Below are 16236 nucleotides of genomic sequence, written 5' to 3'. Positions count from 1 at the left end.
CCACGTGACTCACTGTCTGTAGGAGCGAACCATTTCTGTGAACGGGGGGGTTATAACTTTATAAACTGGTCTCTGTGTAGGTATGTATATACACTACCGTTCAGAAGTTTAGGGTCACTTAAAAATGTCCTTGTTTTCCATGAAAAATATACATGAAATGGGTTGACAAGATTATAAATAATGATTTTTAATTGAAATAATAATTGTGGCCTTCAAACTTTGCTTTCGTCAAAGAATCCTCCATTTGCAGCGATTACAGCCTTGCAGACCTTTGGTATTCTAGTTGTCAATTTGTTGAGGTGATCTGAAGAGATTTCACCCCATGCTTCCTGAAGCACCTCCCACAAGTTGGATTGGCTTGATGGGCACTTCTTACGTACCATACGGTCAAGATGCTCCCACAACAGCTCAATAGTGTTGAGATCCGGTGACTGTGCTGGCCACTTCCTTATAGAGGTGACTGCTTCTTCCCTAAATAGTTCTTGCATAGTTTGGAGCTGTGCTTTGGGTCATTGTCCTGTTGTAGGTGTAAATGAGTTCCAATTAAGCGCCGTCCACAGGGTATGGCGTTGCAAAATGGAGTGATAGTCTTCCTTCTTCAAGATTCCTTTTACCCTGTACACATCCCCCACTTTACCAGCACCAAAGCACCCCCGGACCATCACCCCCAGACCCCCACCCCCAGACCCCCACCCCCAGACCATCACCCCCAGACCATCACCCCCAGACCATCACATTGCCTCCACCTCCCCCAGACCATCACATTGCCTCCACCTCCCCCAGACCATCACCCCCAGACCATCACATTGCCTCCACCTCCCCCAGACCATCACCCCCAGACCTTCACATTGCCTCCACCAAAGCACCCCCAGACCATCACCCCCATACCATCACATTGCCTCCACCTCCCCCAGACCATCACCCCCAGACCATCACATTGCCTCCACCTCCCCCAGACCATCACCCCCAGACCATCACCCCCAGACCATCACCCCCAGACCATCACATTGCCTCCACCTCCCCCAGACCCTCACCCCCAGAACATCACCCCCAGACCATCACCCCCAGACCATCACATTGCCTCCACCAGGCTTGACAGATGGCGTCAAGCACTTCTCCAGCATCTTTTAATTTTTTCTGCGTCTCACGAATGTTCTTCTTTGTAAACCAAACACCTCAAACATAGATTAATCTGTCCATAACACTTTTTTCCAATCTTCATCTGTTCAGTGTCTGTGTTCTTTTGCCCATCTTAATATTTTATATTTATTGGCCAGTCTGAGATAAGGCTTTTTCTTTGCAACTCTGCCAAGAAGGCCAGCATCCCGGAGTCGCCTCTTCACTGTTGATGTTGAGACTGGTGTTTTGCGGGTACTATTTAATGAAGCTGCTAGTTGAGGACTTGTGAGGCGTCTGTTTCTCAAACTAGACACTCTGATGTTCTTGTTCAGTTGTGCACCGGGGCCTCCCACTCCTCTTTATATTCAGGTTAGAGCCAGTTTGCGCTGTTCTGTGAAGGGAGTAGTACACAGCGTTGTACGAGATCTTCAGCTTCTTGGCAATTTCTCGCATGGAATAGCCTTCATTTCTTATAACAAGAATAGACTGATGAATTTCAGAAGAAAGGTCTTTGTTTATGGACATTTTGAGTCTGTAATCGAATCCACAAATGCTGAAGCTCCAGATACTCAACTAGTCTAAAGAAAAGCCAGTTTTATTGCTTCTTTAATCAGAACAACAGTTTTCAGCTGTGCTAACATCATTTCAAAAGGGTTTTCTAATGATCAATTAGCCTTTTAAAATGATAAACTTGGATTAGCTAACACAACGTGCCATTGGAACACAGGAGTGATGGTTGCTGATAATGGGCCTCTGTACGCCTATGTAGATATTCCATTAAAATAAATCTTCAGTTTCCAGCTACAGTCATTTACAACATTAACAATGTCTACACTGACCTGAATGCTTCTAGAGTGTGTGTGTATATAGACTGACCTGAATGCTTCTAGTGTGTGTGTATATATATAGACTGACCTGAATGCTTCTAGTGTGTGTGTGTATATAGACTGACCTGAATGCTTCTAGAGTGTGTGTATATATAGACTGACCTGAATGCTTCTAGAGTGTGTGTATATATAGACTGACCTGAATGCTTCTAGAGTGTGTGTATATATATATATATAGACTGACCTGAATGCTTCTAGAGTGTGTGTGTATATATAGACTGACCTGAATGCTTCTAGAGTTTGTGTGTATATATAGACTGACCTGAATGCTTCTAGAGTGTGTATATATATAGACTAACCTGAATGCTTCTAGAGTGTGTGTATATATAGACTGACCTGAATGCTTCTAGAGTATGTGTATATATAGACTGACCTGAATGCTTCTAGAGTGTGTGTATATAGACTGACCTGAATGCTTCTAGTGTGTGTGTATATAGACTGACCTGACTGCTTCTAGAGTGTGTGTATATATAGACTAACCTGAATGTTTCTAGAGTGTGTGTGTATATAGACTGACCTGAATGCTTCTAGAGTGTGTGTGTATATATATATAGACTGACCTGAATGCTTCTAGAGTGTGTGTGTATATATAGACTGACCTGAATGCTTCTAGAGTGTGTATATATATAGACTAACCTGAATGCTTCTAGAGTGTGTATATATATAGACTAACCTGAATGTTTCTAGAGTGTGTGTGTATATATAGACTGACCTGAATGCTTCTAGAGTGTGTGTGTATATATAGACTGACCTGAATGCTTCTAGAGTGTGTGTATATATATAGACTGACCTGAATGCTTCTAGAGTGTGTGTGTATATATAGACTGACCTGAATGCTTCTAGAGTGTGTGTGTGTATATATAGACTGACCTGAATGCTTCTAGAGTGTGTGTGTATATATAGACTGACCTGAATGTTTCTAGAGTGTGTGTATATATATATAGACTGACCTGAATGCTTCTAGAGTGTGTGTGTATATATAGACTGACCTGAATGCTTCTAGAGTGTGTGTATATATATAGACTGACCTGAATGCTTCTAGAGTGTGTGTGTATATATATAGACTGACCTGAATGCTTCTAGAGTGTGTGTGTATATATATATATATATAGACTGACCTGAATGCTTCTAGAGTGTGTGTGTATATAGACTGACCTGAATGCTTCTAGAGTGTGTGTATATATAGACTGACCTGAATGCTTCTAGAGTGTGTGTGTATATAGACTGACCTGAATGCTTCTAGAGTGTGTGTGTATATAGACTGACCTGAATGCTTCTAGAGTGTGTGTGTATATAGACTGACCTGAATGTTTCTAGAGTGTGTGTGTATATAGACTGACCTGAATGCTTCTAGAGTGTGTGTATATATAGACTGACCTGAATGCTTCTAGAGTGTGTGTGTATATATAGACTGACCTCAATGCTTCTAGAGTGTGTATATATATAGACTAACCTGAATGTTTCTAGAGTGTGTGTGTATATATAGACTGACCTGAATGCTTCTAGAGTGTGTGTATATAGACTGACCTGAATGTTTCTAGAGTGTGTGTGTATATATAGACTGACCTGAATGCTTCTAGAGTGTGTGTGTATATATAGACTGACCTGAATGCTTCTAGAGTGTGTGTATATATATAGACTGACCTGAATGCTTCTAGAGTGTGTGTGTATATATAGACTGACCTGAATGCTTCTAGAGTGTGTGTGTATATATAGACTGACCTGAATGTTTCTAGAGTGTTTGTATATATATAGACTGACCTGAATGCTTCTAGAGTGTGTGTGTATATATATAGACTGACCTGAATGCTTCTAGAGTGTGTGTATATATATAGACTGACCTGAATGCTTCTAGAGTGTGTGTGTATATATATAGACTGACCTGAATGCTTCTAGAGTGTGTGTGTATATATAGACTGACCTGAATGCTTCTAGAGTGTGTGTATATATATAGACTGACCTGAATGCTTCTAGAGTGTGTGTGTATATATATAGACTGACCTGAATGCTTCTAGAGTGTGTATATATATATATATATATAGACTGACCTGAATGCTTCTAGAGTGTGTGTGTATATAGACTGACCTGAATGCTTCTAGAGTATGTGTATATATAGACTGACCTGAATGCTTCTAGAGTGTGTGTATATATATATAGACTGACCTGAATGCTTCTAGAGTGTGTGTGTATATAGACTGACCTGACTGCTTCTAGAGTGTGTGTATATATAGACTAACCTGAATGTTTCTAGAGTGTGTGTGTATATAGACTGACCTGAATGCTTCTAGAGTGTGTGTATATATATAGACTGACCTGAATGCTTCTAGAGTGTGTGTGTATATATAGACTGACCTGAATGCTTCTAGAGTGTGTATATATAGACTAACCTGAATGTTTCTAGAGTGTGTGTGTGTATATAGACTGACCTGAATGCTTCTAGAGTGTGTGTATATAGACTGACCTGAATGTTTCTAGAGTGTGTGTGTATATATATAGACTGACCTGAATGCTTCTAGAGTGTGTGTATATATAGACTGACCTGAATGCTTCTAGAGTGTGTGTATATATATAGACTGACCTGAATGCTTCTAGAGTGTGTGTGTATATATAGACTGACCTGAATGCTTCTAGAGTGTGTGTGTATATATAGACTGACCTGAATGTTTCTAGAGTGTGTGTATATATATAGACTGACCTGAATGCTTCTAGAGTGTGTGTATATATATAGACTGACCTGAATGCTTCTAGAGTGTGTGTATATATAGACTGACCTGAATGCTTCTAGAGTGTGTGTATATATATATATATATATAGACTGACCTGAATGCTTCTAGAGTGTGTGTGTATATAGACTGACCTGAATGCTTCTAGAGTGTGTGTATATATAGACTGACCTGAATGTTTCTCTTGTAGATCTTGGGGACCGGTCATACCCGGACGTACGTCAAGGAGCACTCCATCGTGGATCCCGAGGAGAAAAAGATGGAGCTTTATTCAACTAATGTGAGTGGAAAGCGGTCCCCTTCTCTTGTATAAATCAGGTTTCTGTTGTTGTTGGTATCTTCATGAACGTTTCATACAAATTCTTGTCTTCTTCTTCTTCGTCCCGCAGATAACTCTAACCAATCTGGTGTCAGTGGATGAACGACTGGTTTACAGACCTCATCCAGACAACCCAGAGGTGTAAGTAGAAAGAAAGCCCCAACCTAGCATGCTAACACATTACAACCTAGCATGCTAACACATTACAACCTAGCATGATAACACATTACAACCTAGCATGATAACACATTACAACCTAGCATGATAACACATTACAACCTAGCATGATAACACATTACAACCTAGCATGATAACACATTACAACCTAGCATGATAACACATTACAACCTAGCATGCTAACACATTACAACCTAGCATGATAACACATTACAACACATTACAACCTAGCATGATAACACATTACAACCTAGCATGATAACACATTACAACCTAGCATGATAACACAATACAACCTAGCATGATAACACATTACAACCTAGCATGATAACACATTACAACCTGGCATGATAACACATTACAACCTAGCATGATAACACAATACAACCTAGCAGGATAACACAATACAACCTAGCATGATAACACATTACAAACCTAGCATGATAACACATTACAACCTAGCATGATAACACATTATAACACATTACCACCTAGCATGATAACACAATACAACCTAGCATGATAACACATTACAACCTAGCAGGATAACACATTACAACCTAGCAGGATAACACATTACAACCTAGCAGGATAACACATTACAACCTAGCAGGATAACACATTACAACCTAGCAGGATAACACATTACAACCTAGCACGATAACACATTACAACCTAGCATGATAACACATTACAACCTAGCATGATAACACATTACAACACATTACAACCTAGCATGATAACACATTACAACCTAGCATGATGACACATTACAACCTAGCAGGATGACACATTACAACCTAGCAGGATAACACATTACAACCTAGCATGGTAACACATTACAACCTAGCAGGATAACACATTACAACCTAGCAGGATAACACATTACAACCTAGCATGATAACACAATACAACCTAGCATGATAACACATTACAACCTAGCATGATAACACATTACAACCTAGCATGATAACACATTACAACCTATAACAACCTAGCATGATAACACATTACAACCTGGCATGATGACACATTACAACCTAGCATGATGACACATTACAAACCTAGCAGGATAACACATTACAACCTAGCAGGATAACACATTACAACCTAGCAGGATAACACATTACAAACCTAGCAGGATAACACATTACAACCTAGCAGGATAACACATTACAACCTAGCAGGATAACACATTACAACCTAGCATGATAACACATTACAACCTAGCAGGATAACACATTACAACCTAGCAGGATAACACATTACAACCTAGCAGGATAACACATTACAACCTAGCAGGATAACACATTACAACCTAGCATGATAACACATTACAACCTAGCAGGATAACACATTACAACCTAGCATGATAACACATTACAACCTAGCAGGATAACACATTACAACCTAGCATGATAACACATTACAACCTAGCATGATAACACATTACAACCTAGCATGATAACACAATACAACCTAGCATGATAACACATTACAACCTAGCAGGATAACACATTACAACCTAGCATGATAACACAATACAACCTAGCATGATAACACATTACAACCTAGCATGATAACACATTACAACCTAGCATGATAACACATTATAACACATTACCACCTAGCATGATAACACAATACAACCTAGCATGATAACACATTACAACCTAGCAGGATAACACATTACAACCTAGCAGGATAACACATTACAACCTAGCAGGATAACACATTACAACCTAGCAGGATAACACATTACAACACATTACAACCTAGCACAATAACACATGATAACACATTACAACCTAGCACGATAACACATTATGGACACATTACAACCTAGCAGGATAACACATTACAACCTAGCATGATAACACATTACAACCTAGTATGATAACACATTACAACTAGCAGGATAACACATGATAACACATTACAACCTAGCAGGATAACACATGATAACACATTACAACCCTAGCATGATAACACATTACAACCTAGCAGGATAACACATGATAACACATTACAACCTAGCACGATAACACATTACAACCTAGCACGATAACACATTACAACTAGCACGATAACACATTACAACCTAGCACGATAACACATTACAACCTAGCACGATAACACATTACAACCTAGCACGATAACACATTACAACCTAGCACGATAACACATTACAACTAGCACGATAACACATTACAACCTAGCACGATAACACATTACAACCTAGCACGATAACACATTACACCTAGCACGATAACACATTACAACCTAGCACGATAACACATTACAACCTAGCACGATAACACATTACAACCTAGCACGATAACACATTACAACCTAGCACGATAACACATTACAACCTAGCACGATAACACATTACAACCTAGCACGATAACACATTACAACCTAGCACGATAACACATTACAACCTAGCACGATAACACATTACAACCTAGCACGATAACACATTACAACCTAGCACGATAACACATTACAACCTAGCACGATAACACATTACAACCTAGCACGATAACACATTACAACCTAGCACGATAACACATTACAACCTAGCACGATAACACATTACAACCTAGCACGATAACACATTACAACCTAGCACGATAACACATTACAACCTAGCACGATAACACATTACAACCTAGCACGATAACACATTACAACCTAGCACGATAACACATTACAACCTAGCACGATAACACATTACAACCTAGCACGATAACACATTACAACCTAGCACGATAACACATTACAACCTAGCACGATAACACATTACAACCTAGCACGATAACACATTACAACTTAGCACGATAACACATTACAACCTAGCACGATAACACATTACAACCTAGCACGATAACACATTACAACCTAGCACGATAACACATTACAACCTAGCACGATAACACATTACAACCTAGCACGATAACACATTACAACCTAGCACGATAACACATTACAACCTAGCACGATAACACATTACAACCTAGCACGATAACACATTACAACCTAGCAGGATAACACATTACAACCTAACATGATAACACATGATAACACATTACAACCTAGCATGATAACACATTACAACCTAGCATGATAACACATTACAACCTAGCATGATAACACATTACAACCTAGCATGATAACACATTACAACCTAGCATGATAACACATTATGACACATTACAACCTAGCAGGATAACACATTACAACCTAGCAGGATAACACATTACAACCTAGCATGATAACACATTAGGACACATTTATAACAACCTGGTATGTGTCGTTTCCACTTACCTCATTTACAAATGAATATTAACTTGTACAGCAACTATCTTGTTCCACCCTCCACCCCTCCTCTGTCCCTCTCAGTGCTGTTCTAACTATCTTGTTCACCCCTCCTCTGTCCCTCTCAGTGCTGTTCTAACTATCTTGTTCCCCCCTCCACCCCTCCTCTGTCCCTCACAGTGCTGTTCTAACTATCTTGTTCCCCCCTCCACCCCTCTGTCCCTCACAGTGCTGTTCTAACTATCTTGTTCCCCCCTCCACCCCTCCTCTGTCCCTCTCAGTGCTGTTCTAACTATCTTGTTCCCCCCTCCACCCCTCCTCTGTCCCTCTCAGTGCTGTTCTAACTATCCTGTTCCCCCCTCCACCCCTCCTCTGTCCCTCTGTGCTGTTCTAACTATCTTGTTCCCCCCTCCTCTGTCCCTCTCAGTACTGTTCTAACTACTTGTTCCCCCCCCACCCCTCCTCTGTCTCTCTCAGTGCTGTTCTAACTATCTTGTTCACCCCTCCTCTGTCCCTCTCAGTGCTGTTCTAACTATCTTGTTCCCCCCTCCTCTGTCCCTCTCAGTACTGTTCTGACCCAGGAGGCCATCATCACAGTAAAAGGAGTCAGTTTGAGCAGTTACCTAGAGGGAATGATGGCCCTCAGAATGTCAGCTAACGCCAGAAAGGTGCTGTTGTAACCCTAACCCCATACAGTATAACCATACCTCAGAATGTCAGCTAACTCCAGACAGGTGCTGTTGTAACCCTAACCCCATACAGTATAACCATACCTCAGAATGTCGGCTAACTCCAGAAAGGTGCTGTTGTAACCCTAACCCCATACAGTATAACAATACCTCAGAATGTCAGCTAACTCCAGACAGGTGCTGTTGTAACCCTAACCCCATACAGTATAACCATACCTCAGAATGTCGGCTAACTCCAGAAAGGTGCTGTTGTAACCCTAACCCCATACAGTATAACCATACCTCAGAATGTCGGCTAACTCCAGAAAGGTGCTGTTGTAACCCTAACCCCATACAGTATAACCATACCTCAGAATGTCAGCTAACTCCAGACAGGTGCTGTTGTAATAAGTTACTCTACAGAATCTCGTTAAGCGATACTCATGTAACAATCCCTGAGCATGTTCTGCATGCAGCGTTTAGCCTTTATGCTTTCCTGACTGAAGAGAGACGGGCCACGGACCAAACTATCATTAGATGTCTCTGTATGGCTGACCCTCGACCATGTTTTCTCTGAAATGAGTTGGGATGCTCTAAGATATTCTCTCTGTGTTACTGTCTCTATAGGGTTGGGATGCTCTACCTAAGATCTTCTCTGTGTGTTACTGTCTCTATAGGGTTGGGATGCTATTGAGTGGATCATTCAGAACTCTGAAAGGGAGAACGTTCCTCTGTGTGAGCTGTACTGACTCTGGTAACTACTCTTCTCTGGCTGAGCTTAGCAGCACCTGACTGGTAACTACTCTTCTCTGGCTGAGCTTAGCAGCACCTGACTGGTAACTACTCTTCCCTGGCCTAGCTTAGCAGCACCTGACTGGTAACTACTCTTCTCTGACTGAGCTTAGCAGCACCTGACTGGTAACTACTCTTCTCTGGCTGAGCTTAGCAGCACCTGACTGGTAACTACTCTTCCGTAGCCGAGCTCAGCAGCACCTGACTGGTAACTACTCTTCTCTGGCTGAGCTTAGCAGCACCTGACTGGTAACTACTCTTCTCTGGCCTAGCTTAGCAGCACCTGACTGTTAACTACTCTTCCCTGACCTAGCTCAGCAGCACCTGACTGGTAACTACTCTTCTCTGGCTGAGCTTAGCAGCACCTGACTGGTAACTACTCTTCTCTGGCTGAGCTCAGCAGCACCTGCCTGGTAACTACTCTTCCCTGGCCTAGCTTAGCAGCACCTGACTGGTAACTACTCTTCCCTGGCCTAGCTTAGCAGCACCTGACTGGTAACTACTCTTCTCTGGCTGAGCTTAGCAGCACCTGACTGGTAACTACTCTTCCCTGGCCTAGCTTAGCAGCACCTGACTGGTAACTACTCTTCTCTGACTGAGCTTAGCAGCACCTGACTGGTAACTACTCTTCTCTGGCTGAGCTTAGCAGCACCTGACTGGTAACTACTCTTCCGTAGCCGAGCTCAGCAGCACCTGACTGGTAACTACTCTTCTCTGGCTGAGCTTAGCAGCACCTGACTGGTAACTACTCTTCTCTGGCCTAGCTTAGCAGCACCTGACTGTTAACTACTCTTCCCTGACCTAGCTCAGCAGCACCTGACTGGTAACTACTCTTCTCTGGCTGAGCTTAGCAGCACCTGACTGGTAACTACTCTTCTCTGGCTGAGCTCAGCAGCACCTGCCTGGTAACTACTCTTCCCTGGCCTAGCTTAGCAGCACCTGACTGGTAACTACTCTTCTCTGGCTGAGCTCAGCAGCACCTGCCTGGTAACTACTCTTCTCTGGCTGAGCTTAGCAGCACCTGACTGGTAACTACTCTTCTCTGGCCTAGCTTAGCAGCACCTGACTGGTAACTACTCTTCTCTGGCCTAGCTTAGCAGCACCTGACTGGTAACTACTCTTCTCTGGCTGAACTTAGCAGCACCTGCCTGCATGCTGCTGTAATGGTTCATTTAGACAATGGCCATTATCCTGCTACTTTCCCCTTTTTCCATTCATGTTCTTCGATCAAGATAATTAGAACCAGACAAGATCCAATACTTTCAGCAATGAAATGGGGAAAAGAAAGCGCCTGTCAACTTTCTGTCTGATAATAACACTTCTGCTATTGTTTCCTGCAGGAAGGGCCAATCAGAGGACTGTGTCGACCACATGATCAGGGACTATATCATCCTACACCAACCAGCCCTGACAAACCTCCCACATGGCAGCCAGCCCAGACAAACCTCCCACATGGCAACCAGCCCAGACAAACCTCCCACATGGCAACCAGCCCAGACAAAGCTCCCACATGGCAGCCAGCCCAGACAAACCTCCCACATGGCAGCCAGCCCAGACAAACCTCCCACATGGCAACCAGCCCAGCCAACCCTCCCTGGTGACCAGGCTCCATAGAGGGCATCACAACCCTCCCTGGTGACCAGGCTTTATAGAGGGCATCACAACCCTCCCTGGTGACCAGGCTTCATAGAGGGCATCACAACCCTCATCACAACCCTCCCTGGTGACCAGGATCTATAGAGGGCATCACAACCCTCATCACAACCCTCCCTGGTGACCAGACTTTATAGAGGGCATCACAACCCTCATCACAACCCTCCCTGGTGACCAGGCTCCATAGAGGGCATCACAACCCTCCCTGGTGACCAGGCTCCATAGAGGGCATCACAACCCTCCCTGGTGACCAGGCTCCATAGAGGGCATCACAACCCTCCCTGGTGACCAGGCTCCATAGAGGGCATCACAACCCTCCCTGGTGACCAGGCTCCATAGAGGGCATCACAACCCTCCCTGGTGACCAGGCTCCATAGAGGGCATCACAACCCTCCCTGGTGACCAGGCTCCATAGAGGGCATCACAACCCTCCCTGGTGACCAGGCTCCATAGAGGGCATCACAACCCTCCCTGGTGACCTGGCTTCATAGAGGGCATCACAACCCTTCCTGGTGACCTGGCTTCATAGAGGGCATCACAACCCTCCTCCATGCCCATAAAGAATGTTGCTGTCTGTCAAGTCGACGATCAATAGAAACACAAGGGTTATTAATATATCATCAGAAAGACTGCGATCATTGATCCTTCCACAGAAAGATTTCCCTACTGAGGGATTGAGGCCAACGTTAATGTCCAGGAGGATATTGATTGGATACAAAGGTCTATGATAGATGTAGGTTGCGTGCCATTTAGGATGCTATATAGGATGACATTTAGAATGCTATTCAGGATGCTATTTAGGATGCTATTTAGGATGCCATTTAGGATGCCATTTAGGATGCTATTTAGGATGCTATTCAGGATGCTATTCAGGATGCTATTTAGGATGCTATTTAGGATGCTATTTAGGATGCTATTCAGGATGCTATTCAGGATGCTATTTAGGATGCTATTTAGGATGCCATATGTAGTGTGAATTACATATGGAGAATGACATTTAGGATGCTATTTAGGATGCTATTTAGGATGCCATATGTAGTGTGAATTACATATGGAGAATGACATTTAGGATGCTATTCAGGATGCTATTTAGGATGCCATTTAGGATGCTATTCAGGATGCTATTTAGGATGCCATATGTAGTGTGAATTACATATGGAGAATGACATTTAGGATGCTATTCAGGATGCTATTTAGGATGCCATTTAGGATGCTATTCAGGATGCTATTTAGGATGCCATATGTAGTGTGAATTACATATGGAGAATGACATTTAGGATGCTATTCAGGATGCTATTTAGGATGCCATTTAGGATGCTATTCAGGATGCTATTTAGGATGCCATATGTAGTGTGAATTACATATGGAGAATGACATTTTGTAGCTTTTATATGAAATGCGGATGGTATTTGCTATGGAAATTATCTACTGCCATACACTGTATGAAGTATGCATTCAGCATTCTCATATGGGAGGTTCATCCAGGAATCTATCACAGCATTCTCATATGGGAGGTTCATCCAGGAATCTGTCACAACATTCTCATATGGGAGGTTCATCCAGGAATCTATCACAGCATTCTCATATGGGAGGTTCATCCAGGAATCTATCACAGCATTCTCATATGGGAGGTTCATCCAGGAATCTGTCACAACATTCTCATATGGGAGGTTCATCCAGGAATCTATCACAACATTCTCTTAAGGAAGGTTCTTCCAGGGAATCTGTCACAACATTCTCTTACGGAAGGTTCTTCCAGGGAATCTGTCACAACATTCTCTTACGGGAGGTTCTCCAGGAAGCTATCAGAACATTCTCTTACGGGAGGTTCTCCAGGAAGCTATCAGAACATTCTCTTACAGAAGGTTCTTCCAGGGAATCTGTCACAACATTCTCTTACGGAAGGTTCTTCCAGGGAATCTGTCACAACATTCTCTTACGGAAGGTTCTTCCAGGGAATCTGTCACAACATTCTCTTACGGAAGGTTCTTCCAGGGAATCTGTCACAACATTCTCTTACGGAAGGTTCTTCCAGGGAATCTGTCACAACATTCTCTTACGGAAGGTTCAATGGTTTTTCATATTTAAACGAGAGAGTTTCTTTGCCGTTTTAAACACAATGGATATTTCTTTGCACGTAGAGAGTCTAGGATTATGAAGGTATATACATTAAATGAATGTACAGTGACCTCACATAGATAGGAAAACTACAGTAGAGCTAACAATGCAGTCAAAATATATCTAAATGTTCAGACAGAAAGTTCCAGGGTTAGAGAGAACAACCTCACTCTCCAGACCAGGGTGATATGTTCGGACAGAAAGTTCCAGGGTTAGAGAGAACAACCTCACTCTCCAGACCAGGGTGATATGTTCGGACAGAAAGTTCCAGGGTTAGAGAGAACAACCTCACTCTCCAGACCAGGGTGATATGTTCGGACAGAAAGTTCCAGGGTTAGAGAGAACAACCTCACTCTCCAGACCAGGGTGATATGTTCGGACAGAAAGTTCCAGGGTTAGAGAGAACAACCTCACTCTCCAGACCAGGGTGATATGTTCGGACAGAAAGTTCCAGGGTTAGAGAGAACAACCTCACTCTCCAGACCAGGGTGATATGTTCAGACAGAGTTCCAGGGTTAGAGAGAACAACCTCACTCTCCAGACCAGGGTGATATGTTCGGACAGAAAGTTCCAGGGTTAGAGAGAACAACCTCACTCTCCAGACCAGGGTGATATGTTCGGACAGAAAGTTCCAGGGTTAGAGAGAACAACCTCACTCTCCAGACCAGGGTGATATGTTCGGACAGAAAGTTCCAGGGTTAGAGAGAACAACCTCACTCTCCAGACCAGGGTGATATGTTCGGACAGAAAGTTCCAGGGTTAGAGAGAACAACCTCACTCTCCAGACCAGGGTGATATGTTCGGACAGAAAGTTCCAGGGTTAGAGAGAACAACCTCACTCTCCAGACCAGGGTGATATGTTCGGACAGAAAGTTCCAGGGTTAGAGAGAACAACCTCACTCTCCAGACCAGGGTGATATGTTCAGACAGAAAGTTCCAGGGTTAGAGAGAACAACCTCACTCTCCAGACCAGGGTGATATGTTCGGACAGAAAGTTCCAGGGTTAGAGAGAACAACCTCACTCTCCAGACCAGGGTGATATGTTACATAGCTGTGAACAGGACCTCGTTGGGTTGGCAAATGGACTTCATGATAAATGGGTATTTTAACAGGCTAACAAGTATTGGTAGTCGCTGCTGTCATTAACAACACTGGACCTATGTTTAAACTAATGTCTAAAATGGCATCCTATTCCCTACATAGTGCACTACATTAGACCAGGGCCCTATTCCCTATGTAGTGCACTACTTTAGACCAGAGCCCTATTCCCTACATAGTGCACTACTTTAAACCAGGGCCCTATTCCCTATGTAGTGCACTACTTTAGACCAGAGTCCAATGGCCAACTAAAGACACTTTACTGACTGGTTTATTTATAGCGTCTTCATATACTTGAATTATCACAGTTGATTTAATTGAATGTTAGAAATATATTTATTTTTGTTATAACATTGTGAAAATGGATTCTTATTTTTTATTTATTTAGTTTTTACTTCAGTTCATTTTAGTAAATACTTTCGTAACACTTATTGTTCTTTAAATTGCATTGTGGGTTAATGGCTTGTAAAGTGAACATTTCACATGTTGTGTTTGGCACATGTGACAAATAAAATTAGATTTTGATTTGAAACCTGCTGTGGACTAGTTACTCTCTCTTTACATACATGCAAATTACTTGGAAATATGCAAATATGGCCTATTTAGTCAACAGTCACTGGCCAATGAATAGAGGACTAGTCTGCAGCACCATCACTGACCGGCCAATAGGACAGAAGATCACGCTGCAGTAAAACCAAGTGGTCAGTTGATGGCGTAATTGAGCTATGGACTGACAGAATGCTGGACAACAAACAAAATGTTTTGGATCATAATTCTCATAATACCAGAACTGTATGACACGGGTTGCAACTTGAGATCATCGTCAACCGTAAGGCTCTCCAGAGGTTAGTGAGGTCTGCACAACGCATCACCGGGGGCAAACTACCTGCCCTCCAGGACACCTACACCACCCGATGCTACAGGAAGGCCATAAAGATCATCAAGGACATCAACCACCCGAGCCACTGCCTGTTCACCCCGCTGTCATCCAGAAGGCGAGGTCAGTACAGGTGCATCAAAGCTGGGACTGAGAGACTGAAAAACAGCTTCTATCTCAAGGCCATCAGACTGTTAAACAGCCATCACTAACATTGAGTGGCTACTGCCAACACACTGTCAACGACACTGACTCTACTCCAGCCACTTTAATAATGGGAATTGATGGGAAATGATGTAAATATATCACTAGCCACTTTAAACAATGCTACCTTATATAATGTTACTTACCCTACATTATTCATCTCATATGCATATGTATATACTGTACTCTATATCATCGACTGCATCCTTATGTAATACATGTATCACTAGCCACTTTAACTATGCCACTTTGTTTACATACTCATCTCATATGTATATAC

At 42.6% G+C, this 16236-nt stretch overlaps 1 protein-coding gene across 5 annotated transcripts in view; it reads left to right on the top strand.

Annotated features, from left to right (window-relative positions):
* The window catches only part of LOC116359291 (PRELI domain containing protein 3A-like), an 18753-nt gene extending 3901 nt beyond the window's left edge, over positions 1 to 14852 (top strand). The window contains exons 3-7 of one of the 5 annotated variants that reach the window (XR_004206654.1): positions 4920 to 5009; positions 5119 to 5189; positions 9112 to 9214; positions 11347 to 13134; positions 13252 to 14852. Coding sequence is in view for 2 of the 5 variants with exons in the window: in XM_031812065.1 (XP_031667925.1) it covers positions 4920 to 5009; positions 5119 to 5189; positions 9112 to 9214; positions 11347 to 11607 (525 nt within the window). In the remaining 3 variants the exon portion in view is untranslated. Of the gene's footprint in view, positions 1 to 4919; positions 5010 to 5118; positions 5190 to 9111; positions 9215 to 9891; positions 9969 to 11346 lie in introns of all 5 variants that reach the window. The other 4 variants (XR_004206656.1, XR_004206655.1, XM_031812066.1 and 1 more) reach the window with 4 other exon arrangements.
* Positions 14853 to 16236: the final 1384 nt, after the last annotated feature.

This window comes from Oncorhynchus kisutch, unplaced genomic scaffold (assembly GCF_002021735.2).
Source record: "Oncorhynchus kisutch isolate 150728-3 unplaced genomic scaffold, Okis_V2 Okis02a-Okis13b_hom, whole genome shotgun sequence".
In the NCBI taxonomy this organism is placed as follows: domain Eukaryota; kingdom Metazoa; phylum Chordata; class Actinopteri; order Salmoniformes; family Salmonidae; genus Oncorhynchus; species Oncorhynchus kisutch.
The sequence above is the reverse complement of the archived record's forward strand: the minus strand, read 5'-3'. Positions and strand labels throughout refer to the sequence as shown.